Genomic DNA, 13,179 nt, shown 5'->3' with positions numbered 1-13,179 from the left:
TCTTGTGTAATGAAGAAAAAAGGGTCGGCGTTTTAGCGTTTCCGTACGGAGAGATCTCGCGCCGCCTCGCACAAGAATTATCGTGTCTAGAGTTTCTCCTTTTTGTCGAATCATCGTCTCGCGCAAGATCGACCGCTGCGTCGCGGCGGCATGAAAGAGATCTCTCTTTCTCTCCGCTCGACGAATGAAGACGCTAAAAGCCGTACGCGTGGGACGATCGTAATCCGACACCGCGGGGCACTTCTCCGAGGTCGAGAGATCTTTCTCGCCTGTCGATTTTTCTTTACCTCCGCGGCCGCCACCACTTTTCTTGGGGAACAGGCTGGTTTCGTTCGCTAGGCGAAACGACGTAGGCTCGGACCGGCAGCCGCGATTTCTCTCTCGCCGAGAGAACTCGAGCAGCTTTAAATTGCCGATTAATCGCGAACGGTCCATATAATCCGGCACGCCCAGCTTCTGCCGAATCTTCGACACTGTTTGATTTTGCGAATCGTTTGTTTATTCGCGCCGAGTCGTTTCCGCGCGGACTCGTTTGCCGGCTGAAAAAATCTGCCGAAAAATCTCGAGTCAAATATTTATCTTGCCGACTCTTGGAAAAGCTATGGAGTTCTCACCCGGTTAACAATTCTCTTGATATTTTCTGCATTCTTTGCTCCTTTTTTTAACGCGAAGATGATATCAGCGGTGCGAGGGGGCGTTCGCTTGGTGACTGTTTCGTTTCCCCCCCTCGTGGAAGCAGAGAAACAACGAGCAATTAAAAGAACATAAATTGCGATGTCGCTCGCGCGTGGTATTCTTACGATTAGCGTCTTTTACTTCTGGCTATTTCGAGCGAGAGATCCGATAGCCGTGCAAGTGGGAAGCCCCGAATGCTCAAGATAATATAGAGATGCAGCGGTCCCTTTAAGTTTCTAATCTGGCGCGGATTAATTTGTACGTTCGCACAAATCGGCCGGGCCAGTCGTGCGAAAATATTTTTGGCACGACTCGTCGGAAGCGACGACGATAATCCATCTTACTGGCCGACCTCGTCTTGTTTCTCTGAACGTGGCAATCGTACCGCCAGCATTTACGCATAATCTACAATGTGCTCTTTGCGTCTAGAAACGTTCTGTCTTAAAGGCCTGTGTCCAAGTTCCAGCATCGTGGACGCAGGTCTTTATATAAGCAAATCGAAACGCTTAAAAAATTTGTGGACAAATACGACTGTACAATGTACGATTCAACTCGCGCAATTTTTCTGACAGAACGTTTCTAGACGCAAACAACATATTATAAATTAGACTTAAAGCCTAATCTACAACGCTCTTTGCGTCTAGAAACGTTCTGTCTTATATAAGCAAACGCTTAAAAAATTTGTCAACAACGTACGATTGTACAAGTACAATATATCAACTGGCACAATTTTTTAAACGTATTTATTGGCTGGTATTCATAATCTGATCTTATGTTTCCGATCGTCTTGAGATTATCTTTAGATACTTTGTAGCCAATGAAATGTTCCATACAGTATTTAAAGATAAACTCAAGACGGTCTTAAATCTAAGCTCCGACTATATGAATACCTGCCATTGGCTACGAAATAGAATGTTTCTAGACGCAAAGAGAACGTTGTAGATTAGGTATTAGTGCTCGCTGAATTTCTCGTTCGCGGATAAAGACGCGAAAGGTCGGACGACACTGAAAGTCCAAGGACTTGTCCGTCGCGCTACCTCATTTACCGCGATTCAAGGGATAATCGGACTCGTGCTGATAAATCAGCTTGCAGACCGAGACTGATTTATCGTTTACCTGTCCGATTATCCTGTTGAATCGTTCTGGACACGGGGAAATGAGGCGTAACGCTTTCTTTTACATCTGATAAACGCGGCTCATGTTCGACGATTGAATTACGAGACGCCCGTGGTATCGGTGACAAAGTCTTATCCGTATCGGAGTGATTATATCCCTGGTCGCGCACGCGAGGAAGCAGCGATTATTTATGAAGCCGTCCGGCGCTCGGAGAAACCGGTAGCCGCACCTCCGTTTGCGCGGAAACTTTGATAGCGATTTACGAGCGGCACGTGCTGCAACAGCGAGACGCAACACCGAGAGCTACCCTGAGACAGAAGCGGGGAGGTGGGAGCCTAAGAAAGCCCGCGTTAAAAGATCGGGTTGTGTTATTGAAAGATTATATGGCGCTCTTCGCGAAGACACAGGGACGTTGAAGAACGAGCGCGGGGATAGAGATCGTTTTCTAACGCGGCCCGCGCTACCAACTATCCGTGCGACCGTGCGACGAGGGAAAGCGCCGTGTACGTCAGTTAGACAGTGCGATGCGTCGGGGTAAAAATGCGTGCGTTTCAGGCGCGACACGGATAAATAAACGGCCGCTGACGGCTTGACAAACCAGGGGTTTCCGTCGCGCGCGACGTTAATGGCCGACGGTCTCGAGCGGGGGCGTTTATTTGGTATCGAGATTAAGGGGGTGCTGGAGTGATTCTGCACTATTTGCACCGTTTGCTCCTAGAACTGTCTATTGATTGAAAACACTTGTGTAATATACAAATTATGTGGCTTTTGTGCACAGACCGACAGTGTTCCACTAATCGGACTAAATATGCACTGAGAAAAATGTCCGATCAAATACAATCGGATAATCCAATTACATAATAACAAACGGATATATCCGACTAAATTGTATATCCGATGAAAAATGTGAGCGGTTTTTCGATCAAATTTTATCGGTAACTGCATTTTCGTCGGATAACTTTCATCGAATGTATCCATACTTGAATCGGAAAAATTAACCATCGAAAACACTATTTAATTGGTTTATCCGATGGAAAGTGTGAGAACAGCACGGCACCATTGAAATTAAATTTAGAAGCCTAACAAAAAATCTATTCAGCTCGAATAAGTTACAGGCTATAACTAAAACTAAACTTTATTTCAATAATACCATGCTGTTCTCTGATTAAAGGCCTTGTTCCAAGTTCCAAGCATCGTGGACACAGGCCTTTAGTCCGATTAGTGTGACACTGTACACAAAAAGCCGCAATTTGTACGAGTATATTACACAAGCATTTTCATAAATTAGCAGTTCTACTTGCAAAAAGTGCAGATTACTCCACTCCTGGCTAAATATTGGTCCAATGTTGGTTATTAGAAATGCATTGGCCGATATTGTCCAACGTACAGCCAATAAGTCTCGATCTTTTTATTTGTCGACGAAGTTAACCCGTTCCTTTCCCCACTTACACCGCAAACTCTTTATTTACATCGCAAACAGACGTATTTCTGGACACCGCGCGTCCAAAGGTGACGCTGCGTTCGAACGGGACTCTCGCCGACCCGTCGAGGAATTTGTCGGAAGAATTGCGAGCGTCTCGGTACTCTATTTTTTCTTTGGAAAAATTCCTCTGCGCGACGTAACATTTCGTTCTCCGCCGTGCGAGTTTCTGTGCAAAACATCCAAAACGTGCTGAAGCTCGTTACCGCGACCGAAAGCTCGCGGCGAGGGAAGGCCGGAGGCAGAAAGGGAGGAGAACAACACCGGCGAAAGTGTGGCGCGAAGCTCTTGAAACGTTTAAGGCTATTCCTGGCGTTTGGCTCGAGGCAGATGGCCGGTACCGCGTACCGAGAGGAATCGATCCCTAGCTTAGGTGTCGGTCGGCGTGGATCAACGTGGGATTTTCGAACGGCGTGAAAGTATCAATTTCGAAGACGACCGAAGAGTCTCGACGAGGGTGAATTAATTTTCGGGGGGACACCGCGCGTCGGATTGCGCCTCGGTGCGAGAAATCGAGGGAGCCACGTCTCTCTACTTTACGCACCGGCGTCGCAGCCAAGTCCACTTTTATATACTACTAAACTGCTACCATAATATAACTAGTAGGTCCACTCCGTCATTCGTTTCGTTTTGCATCGATCCTTTCTGCGCATCCGACATTGTTCTGGGCAGACCAATGAGAAAAAAGTTGTATGTGTGGTAGTGTGGCTTTGACGAGTACGTATACACACACATCGCTGGACCCTGCCCGAGTGCATGGCGGAATACCACGTGATCGGGACCGCAAAGATCAAAGTGGACCTACTAGTTATACTATGCTGCTACCGAGGGGAAAATTGCTGAGGGCATTGTGGTGTACAGATTTGCGGCATTACTGGGCATTACTAGGCATTTTTTGGAGCATTTTTGGGTATTAGTTTGGGCATTAGGCCTTGCTGGGCCATTATAAAGATAAAATAAGATAATAGGACAAAGTAACGCCCACTGGGCATTATAAGTGGGCATTGGTGTACAAGACTTTGGTCAGCGGTTTCCCCCTCGGTTGCTATACCTTCGAGCTGAAAAGTGAGGCAAGAGTTCCGCCATGCTTGTTAGGTAAATAAAGTAGTATGTGTGCATCGGTGTGTGTCACTGTCAGACATACTATTTTATTTACCTAGCAGGACATGGCGAAACTCTTGCCTCGCTTTTCAACTCGAAGGTAGCGGTCTAGCAGTATATAGAAGTCTGTGATCGCAGCCACCGATGCCACGTGCCCCGCATCTGTCGCCGTCTCCCGAAAAAGAGCGAAGCGAAGCGCCCGCGGGGCGAAACGAGCGACAATATAAACTCGATCGATTTCCGCCGAGGGCCTCTTCGCAGGGCACAACGACTCGTTTGTGCGCATGGGCGAGGATGTTTAAAGATTCGCGAAAAGAGAGACCTCCGCGCCGGGAACTCGCTCGAATTCAAGTCTCGCCTTTCTTCCTGGCGCGTCTGGAATAGCTCCGGAAGCAGATCCGCTGAAAAAGAAGGGGGAGGGACCCCGCTGATCGTCGTTACGATCGAGGCGAGCGACGATCGATGTAAATCGATCACGGCGCGACCGTCTCTTGCACTGATAATCCAACTTTCAATATCGCCCTTTCGGAGCTCGCGCGGCGATAATGAAGACTCGCCTCGTAGCGCTATTAGTGGTCGTAATCATAGGGCGATTCACCGGGGAAGAGCGGCAACACGGGGGGAGGAGGATAGCTCTAAAAATAGTGCGCGACGCATTCCGGGGACGGAGGGATGGAAAGGCTCCAGATGGAACGTCGGAAGGGACAGTGTCGCGATTCACTTCTGGCCGTCTTCCAAATGGCGATACTCCGAGGTACGGCCGGTCGGCCTCATGAATGAGCCGCGTAGGAAAATGAGTTTCCTTGATCAGGCCGGCGCGAATATCGCGGGATAGGCCAGACGGACCCGAGCCAAGCTCTCCGCGTCTCGTTTCGCTCTTCCTCTCCTTCTCTCTCGTTAGGCGCAAAACGTCCCCGTCTGAATCCTCGCGACGGCGATTATTATAGATCGTCGCGTCGACCAGCCGAAGCGACACGACGCGACAGAAAACGAGCAAGTATTAGCGATTAACTTAAAATCACTTAATTCATCTTGCACGATCGATTCATAATTTTGTTTTGCGTGACGTCGCTCTGTTTCTCTCCAGAAGGTAAAAGTACCAATTGGCTTTAGGGGACCCTTCGATACGATGCGAAACTATGATCCGATGAACAAAGTTTCGCTTCACGGAAGTCGCGTACGAAGAAAGATGAAATAATATGCCGTTTTCGTCGGCTTATCATTAACATCGCGTTGCGCGCAACACCCGAGGGATACAGATCTCAAGATAGCACAGTGAATTCGCAAAGTATTCTTCGAGTTTTCTGCCTTTCTGAATTGTAATCCTTCGGGAATAGAAGAATACAATAAGAATGATTGGGGAAGTTGCATGCACCATAATAAATTTCTGACAAAAATTTCAAAACGAATTGATTGTGGCTGATTCTTCAAGAATTCTTCAATATTTACTTTCCTAATTCTGCATAGGTATTCTTTAAAATGAATTCTCTATGAACTTACGTTCACCTCTGTGGTATCTGGGATTGGACGCGTACTCTCTAAACTGATTGATTTTTAGAGACGTGGTACATTCGCACGACGTAGCAATGAGATGCGTAATATTTAAATTGCAGATGTAATTAATCCCGACGTTGTGGTGTCCGTGGGCGAGAAGCTTGCTCTGCGCTGCCAAAACTTGAACGGCGAAACGACGTGGTATAAGGACGACGAAGCGTTGCGCAAGTTGACCAGCAGGATACGCGTGACCAAGCAGTTTGTGAAATTCAAGTACGTCGAGACGGAGGACACGGGCGTCTACGGCTGTAGATTAACGTCGAACGACACGATCGAGTGGAGGAACGTAACCGTGCGCGTCGAGAATCTGCAGAACGACGGCTTCGAGAACGAAGACGAGGACAAGAGCGGCGTGATAAGTGCGCTGAGACCGGAAGACGGGAGCAACGATCTCGAGACCGAGACCAGAAGTGAGTTGTTCGATAACTCATCCACTCGCGAATCTCAATTAAACGTGACACTAACTGTCATGTCAAATTGAGCCGTGATATTCAGGAGTGTTGTACGACGCGATAATCTGTTCCGCAGACTTGCCGGAGACGCGGTCGTTGCAGCTGGACAGCGAGAATTTGAACGCGGACCTGGACGAGAGGAGCGAGCACGACGCGGAGTACGAGCACAACCACAGGATCCCGGAAAGCCCACCCTCGTTCAACAAGAGCGAGGACATGCACCCGCTGACAGTGAAGCCCGCCGGCAGCACGATGCGATTGAAGTGCCCGAGCGTGGGCAATCCCACGCCGAACATCACGTGGCTGAAGAACAACGAGGAGCCAAAGCGGGATCTCGGTACCGTGATCCGAAGCAAGTGGACCCTGAGGCTGGAGGATCTCGTTACCAAGGACAACGGCAATTACACGTGCATCGTGTGCAATTATCTCGGATGCATCAACTATACCTTCATAGTCGACATTATCGGTGAGTAGATGCGAGTCTCCGCCGGCTACGTGAGTTCGTTTCGTGCCCGTGCAACAATTCTGAGCCGCGTCCGCGTTATTACGCTAATGCACGACTGCTCGTGCGCGGACTTAAGATGTTAACGAAACCGCAGAGCGTTACCCGCATAAGCCGTACATCAATGTGGACTTCCCGAAGAACGTGACCGCTCTGGTTAACAGTACCGCGACCTTCAGGTGCCCCATCCTCTCCGATCTCGAACCGTACATACAGTGGGTTAAAATCGCCGAATATCCCGGTGATCAAGAGGATATCCCCAAGGGGACTCTGCTCCAGGTACAGCCGCCATTTATCGCGACGATGGTGGTGGAGGGTCCTGGCTCCTGATTCTCTGTTCACCTTTATTTGTTTCCCTTAGAAAATTTTCGTAGTCGACGTAATAGCTCGTTGCTGTGCTAACTCAATGGTGTAGAGTTGACTAACCATCTATTCTCAACATTTTTACAGGTTTGAGCGAAGAAGAAACTGTCCGAATCGTGATTAACAAACTTGATCATTTCATTTTCCAGCACATGTCGCCTAGGAAATACTTTCTCGGTTGCGGGTATTCCTATTTCTCTTTGCTCTTTATTTTATTCTAATCTATTTCATAGAAATCACAAAACAGAACATTGACTATGTAAGAAGAAGAATTAAATGATCTTCAATGGATGCTACGTACATATCGTACGATTTATTATTTCATGTAAATAATTAACTTGTCTATTTGACACTTTAGCAAATAGATCTGGAGCGTTCGTCTACTATTCTATTGTATATTACGAGCTCTCATTTTCATACATTTTTCCGTTTTTATAGGCATAAAGTTATTTCAGCTAACACGGACAGCCCGATTCTCTATGTATTTCTTGTTTCGTCTTCTCTACGTATACTGTTAATTCATAAATATTAGTTTAAACGGTGGTTGGGTTTCTTTTTCTCTGTAGAGACAGTACCGCATCGACCGATCCTGACGAGGCCGCCGCGCAACACCACGGTGATTATTGGAAGCAACGTTAGTATGAACTGCCAAGTGCTATCCGATGCACATCGTCATCTCGAATGGTATCATGGTTTTCATACCTCTCTCGACACCGTCAACAAGACCAATCAGAGCTTACGGGTGGAGGTCAAGGTGGGCGTTGCTTGCATGTGCAATCTATTCTTTTCGCTGCTTATTCTTCAGCTTCGCTTTCAAATTCGAATCTTTCGAGTATCGCTAGCTTAATCTGTGTCTGCCTAACGTCGTTTATCAAAGAAGCGAATTGTAAAATGCGCGTTTACGCACTTATGTAAATATCGCTGCACGATCGATCGGGGATCTCGATGCGATTTACAGTGGTGGTTTTCGTTCGATATAGGCTGGAATGGAGGCAGAAAATCCGGAGGAGCTGAAGCTGTATAACGTTACTGAAAAGGACGAAGGCTGGTACACCTGTATCGCCCAGAACACTTTAGGGGAAACGTTTAGCAGTGCTTATCTACGTGTAGTCGAAAGTGAGTATATTGCAATTAATTTTGTTTCGAGTCCTTAAGCATTTTCGTACTGTTCACGAGAACAAAGTATTTTTAAGTGAACTGTCAACAATCTTGTTGGTGCCTTGCCTTTTGCTTTCGATCTTTTTGTATTACTTTTTCTTTCACTGTATCCCTCTTTGCAATAAATTAAATTAAATTAATTAAACTACAAACGTCGAGTAAGCTACATCAGTTTTGTGAAATTCATTCAGCGCTGGACGAGCAGAAAGTACCACTAGCCGCGAGACCGCAGATCTTGATAAACGTCCTGGCGGCCATCCTGTGCGTATTCTTTGCCGTGGGTGTCGTCGTGGTAATATACATCTTCCATCGACTGAAACGCGAGAAGATGAAGAAGCTGCTCGCGATAGAAACGGCGCGAGCAGCGGTCGTCACGCAGTGGACCAAGAAGGTGATTGTGGAGAAGCAGAAATTGGTGAACGCGCAGAACGCGATCGAAGAGGAGCTGCTGATGCCGGTGGTGAAGATCGAGAAGCAAAAGTCCACCGTCATCGCCGAGGACAACACCAGCGACAACGTGTCCGAGTACGAGCTACCGTTGGACAGCGCTTGGGAACTGCCGAGGGAATATTTCACGCTTGGGAACACCTTGGGCGAAGGAGCCTTCGGCAAGGTCGTCAGGGCTGAGACGAACATCGGTAAACCCGGAATACCCGGCGTCGTGGCGGTAAAAATGTTGAAAGGTGAGCAAGTAAAAATCAAGATACAATTACGATAGAAGAAATTGTATCTTATATTTTATACGTATCCGTATTCTCATTAACAGAGGGTCACACGGATACCGAGATGATGGATCTAGTTTCGGAGATGGAGATGATGAAGATGATTGGCAAGCACGTGAACATCATCAATTTGCTGGGTGCCTGTACTCAGAACGGTCCTCTGTACGTCGTGGTGGAGTTCGCACCTCACGGCAATCTACGAGACTTTCTCCGAGACCACAGACCCACTTCGGGGTACGAACCGACTATCGGACAAGAGCCGAAGGAACGGAAGACCCTCACGCAAAAAGATCTGGTCTCGTTCGCGTACCAAGTGGCGCGTGGGATGGAGTATCTGGCCAGTAGGAGGTGTATACATAGAGACTTGGCGGCTAGGAACGTCCTCGTCAGCGACGAATACGTGCTCAAGATCGCTGACTTCGGTCTTGCCAGAGACATTCATTGCCACGATTACTACAGGAAGACAACGGACGGACGGTTGCCGGTCAAGTGGATGGCCCCAGAGGCTCTGTTTCACCGCGTTTACACCACTCAGTCCGACGTGTGAGTATCCAAAAATAATAATCTTTTTCCCGAACCGAGAATTTCACTTAATTACTTGTTGCACTTGTTCCTCTCGCGTTTATCTGTGACATCTTTCGTTGTGCTTTCCTCTAGATGGTCGTACGGGATCCTGTTGTGGGAGATCATGACGCTGGGCGGCACGCCTTACCCATCCGTACCGTCGGTCGAGAAGTTATTCCAGTTACTTAGAACGGGCCATCGAATGGAGAAGCCGCCCTGCTGCTCGATCGAAATGTAAGACCTTTATGCACCATTTGGCTACATAACGCGCTCTGTCTACGCGATTTATTTGTGAGAGAATATATTCCTCAATGTCTCGCCTACAGATACATGCTCATGAGAGACTGTTGGAGTTATCAGCCGAACGAAAGACCGACGTTCGTCGAACTGGTCGAAGACCTCGACAGAATATTAACGATAACGGCGAACGAGGTGAGTTGCGAGTTGATAAATAAGCAGGACTACTTTTGTAGTAGCAGTCTTGACTTTACACGCTTCTTCGACGTTAGGAGTATCTGGATCTCGGCCTGCCTCAGTTGGACACGCCTCCGTCCAGCCAAGAGTCCAGCGAGACGGAAGAGGAAGGCGAAGAGAAATTTCCATATCTGCTGTGAGCCGTGTACTCGCCGCGAGAAATGCCACTTAAATCTCGCATAGACGACGTGTACGAGATAACCGACTCGCGAGCGTAATAAACTATCAGCGAGAGCGAGTTGAGTGGACATGATAGGAAATAAAGAGACGAGGAGTCTGAGCGTGAGAGATCATACGCGGAGGATAACCGACTGAACAAGCGAACACGCCAAATAAAATAAATCAGTATTGACCTGTGTGTAGCGCGTAGAATTAAGGAGAGTGCGTTAATGGAGCGGCAGCGTGTGTCAATAAGATTTGCGTACCAGCAAAGCCTGTGTCGTTATTATTTGTCGCGGATTGGACATACGTTAGGGTTTAGGATCAAGGCGAAGGAACGTGCGACGAGCGAAAACTGAAAGAACACTATCTTTTGCTGCGCCCTTGAACACAAACAGCGGATTTGTATATCGCTTATACAGATCTTATAGATATTAGTAGATGTAATAATTGTGCCATGAATCAGTGCCTTGCAAAAAGGTATCGAATGACAATAAACGACGAGATAAGTTAACGCGACGGGGATATTCGTCCATATGTTGGATCGCGAACGGATATCAAACGAGAACATGATATTGTGTTTTGTAACTAGTCAACTGTGGAAATTGTACGTTTTTCTGTATTATAGTAGCCAGTAGACTCTTAGCGTTTTTACGCGGCTAGCATTAGCGGACGGCGATCGTAGATTTTGTATGGCGGGCAGCAAGTTTTGTAATAATGTTTTGTAAAAAGGGGAAAGACGGTTCGGACACGGTAAGAGTGAATTGTGAAAAGAAGCGAACATCGTTTCGAAAAGAAAGTCCAAAGTATCGCTATAAGTTTTGTAGCTGTATTAGGTATCGTTCGCGATATGTGTATAAACGGGAGAAAGGCGCTTAGAGATAGATAATTTATTTCTTCATATATCAATGTCCTTCAAGTATACACGCGTCTTCGAGATCTTTCTTTTATACATAATCTTAAGTTACATCGCTCGAACGACCCTTTTTGTAAAAAATGATAATATAGATTCACTTGGTAGAGAGTAGTTTTATAATTCGCGACTTGTACATATGCAAAATTTAAAGTTTATTTGTTATCTAAAAGTAGAGTAATTACTGGTAAATTAGCGTTTACCTGAGATACTTGGATTCTATGTATAAACCGTGTAAAGGAATCGTCATCACGATATAAATCTCTCATCTCGATCTTTATTAAAATAAAACAATACTTCGCACTTTTATTACATTCCGAATTTTCTCGTCAAAAAGATATCGCGTTGGTATTAAATCCATTTCTGCCTTATTTGTATTCTACTTAATGATATTTTCTAATTAATTTAAAACCAGAACTGAAAAAACAGGAAAATATCGAACAGCGTCTTCATTCGCGTTCAGTAAAGCTACAAAACAAAATTGGGCAAAGAAAAAGCTCACAAGCGGCCTAGTTTTGAGACAAGAATCATATAAAATAAACTACACATTAGAAAAAATTTGAACATCTCTTATTCAAAGCAGAGTTCTCTACAATAAATACACAGTCCTGATCTCTTTTCCAATCCTTACATAGGTAGTCGTTGACTACTCCGTTTTTGTAATCGTCTTTAGTTGATCGGCCATCTTAGTGACTTGGATTTTTGGAATATTAAATTATTCTATTATTTAAACGGACAAACGGGACCTAGTTTATAATGCATAATTAGCGATCTGGAAAGTGTATTTCATTAATTAAAAGAATGAAGTGAATTCTACGGTAAGTATTATGGCTTACTCGCGTGAAATTAGTCGTTTCTTTCCGTTTATTCGAATTATTTTATTTCGATGAAAAATAAAAATAATAATTGGAGGAAAAGAATTAATTTGTCATTTTATAAAAACTTAATCTTGTACAGTTCTGTCTAAAAAATTATAATTGTTTTAATATTCAATTTAAAAGCGATTAAAATGTTTTACGCGTGTAAAAATGACATTTTGGAATCATTGATAATTTTGCACGCTGTCTTAATTTAGATCTTATTTGTATGTTACAAAATTAATCGCGGCTACGTGGCTGGTACCTTCACTGTTGCGCGTGGCAGAAGCTCGGACTACTACACTTCAGGTTTGAATGATCTTGAATCGTTTCTTATTCAGATCGAAATAATATTGAGAGAGGAATTGTCTCATTGGGCGATGCCTAATATCGGTCAACGAGACAACGCGGAAAATATGAACAACCTAGCGAGAAATGTCGAAACGACGCGCGGTTTATAGCAGTCGGAAAGCACGATCGGAGTGTTGGAGCAAGAGTTTCGTCGTGAATCATTTAACGAACGACGATTATTAATTTCAATTGTCAAATGTGGAGAGCTAATATTTAGTTGTGATAGCTAATATTTCGCTAATGTGCCTATAGGCCTGTTCTTTATTACTGCACTACTGAACTAGTGCAATAAGTTAAAATGAAACAAATAGATTGCCTCTCATTTCAACTCATTGCACCAGTGTGCACTAGTTCAGGAGTGCAGCAATAAAAAACAGACCCTTTTGCATTAGGTGTAACAGCAAACCGTTTGATGTGATTTAGAAATTTATAGCTAACGCAGTAAAATATTTTTAGCAAATCATCATTAGCTACGGTACTAAAAAATTTCTTTTAGTGTACGCAGCCAATCAACTTGCATCTTTTACAGAAAAGCCGCAGTTGATTGGCTACACATGTCGGGGATCGAGATCTTGGACTAATTTCTGGCATCGCGGGCACAAGACTCTAGACAGTCTATGCCTGTGAAGTTGGCATATCATTTCCCAGCAGATCAAAAATAAAATGGAGTTCTTATCGCATGCAGTCGAGTTCTGTAGTTCTTGATACTTTTTAGTAATAGTTCTGTTGATTTTATAC

General features: G+C 45.3%; 2 protein-coding genes across 4 annotated transcripts in view; one reads left to right on the top strand and one right to left on the bottom strand.

Annotated features, from left to right (window-relative positions):
• The window catches only part of LOC105565532 (fibroblast growth factor receptor homolog 1-like), a 44,660-nt gene extending 33,118 nt beyond the window's left edge, over window positions 1–11,542 (top strand). Inside the window, exons 3-11 of one of the 2 annotated variants that reach the window (XM_012018811.1) lie at window positions 5,986–6,336; window positions 6,455–6,844; window positions 7,810–7,997; window positions 8,224–8,359; window positions 8,593–9,084; window positions 9,168–9,666; window positions 9,781–9,921; window positions 10,014–10,119; window positions 10,197–11,542. In XM_012018811.1, coding sequence (XP_011874201.1) covers window positions 5,986–6,336; window positions 6,455–6,844; window positions 7,810–7,997; window positions 8,224–8,359; window positions 8,593–9,084; window positions 9,168–9,666; window positions 9,781–9,921; window positions 10,014–10,119; window positions 10,197–10,301 — 2,408 coding nt within the window. In that variant the 3' untranslated portion in view covers window positions 10,302–11,542. Of the gene's footprint in view, window positions 1–5,985; window positions 6,337–6,454; window positions 6,845–6,977; window positions 7,160–7,809; window positions 7,998–8,223; window positions 8,360–8,592; window positions 9,085–9,167; window positions 9,667–9,780; window positions 9,922–10,013; window positions 10,120–10,196 lie in introns of both variants that reach the window. The other variant, XM_012018812.1, reaches the window with a different exon arrangement.
• LOC105565533 overlaps window positions 1–13,179 on the bottom strand; it is a 71,228-nt gene that overhangs the window by 55,048 nt on the left and 3,001 nt on the right. The window lies entirely within an intron of this gene.

Source organism: Vollenhovia emeryi, unplaced genomic scaffold, assembly GCF_000949405.1.
Source record: "Vollenhovia emeryi isolate VEMERY1.0 unplaced genomic scaffold, V.emery_V1.0 DF939151.1, whole genome shotgun sequence".
Classification (NCBI taxonomy): domain Eukaryota; kingdom Metazoa; phylum Arthropoda; class Insecta; order Hymenoptera; family Formicidae; genus Vollenhovia; species Vollenhovia emeryi.
Note: the sequence above shows the minus strand (reverse complement) of the source record. Positions and strands in the feature narration are given on the sequence as shown.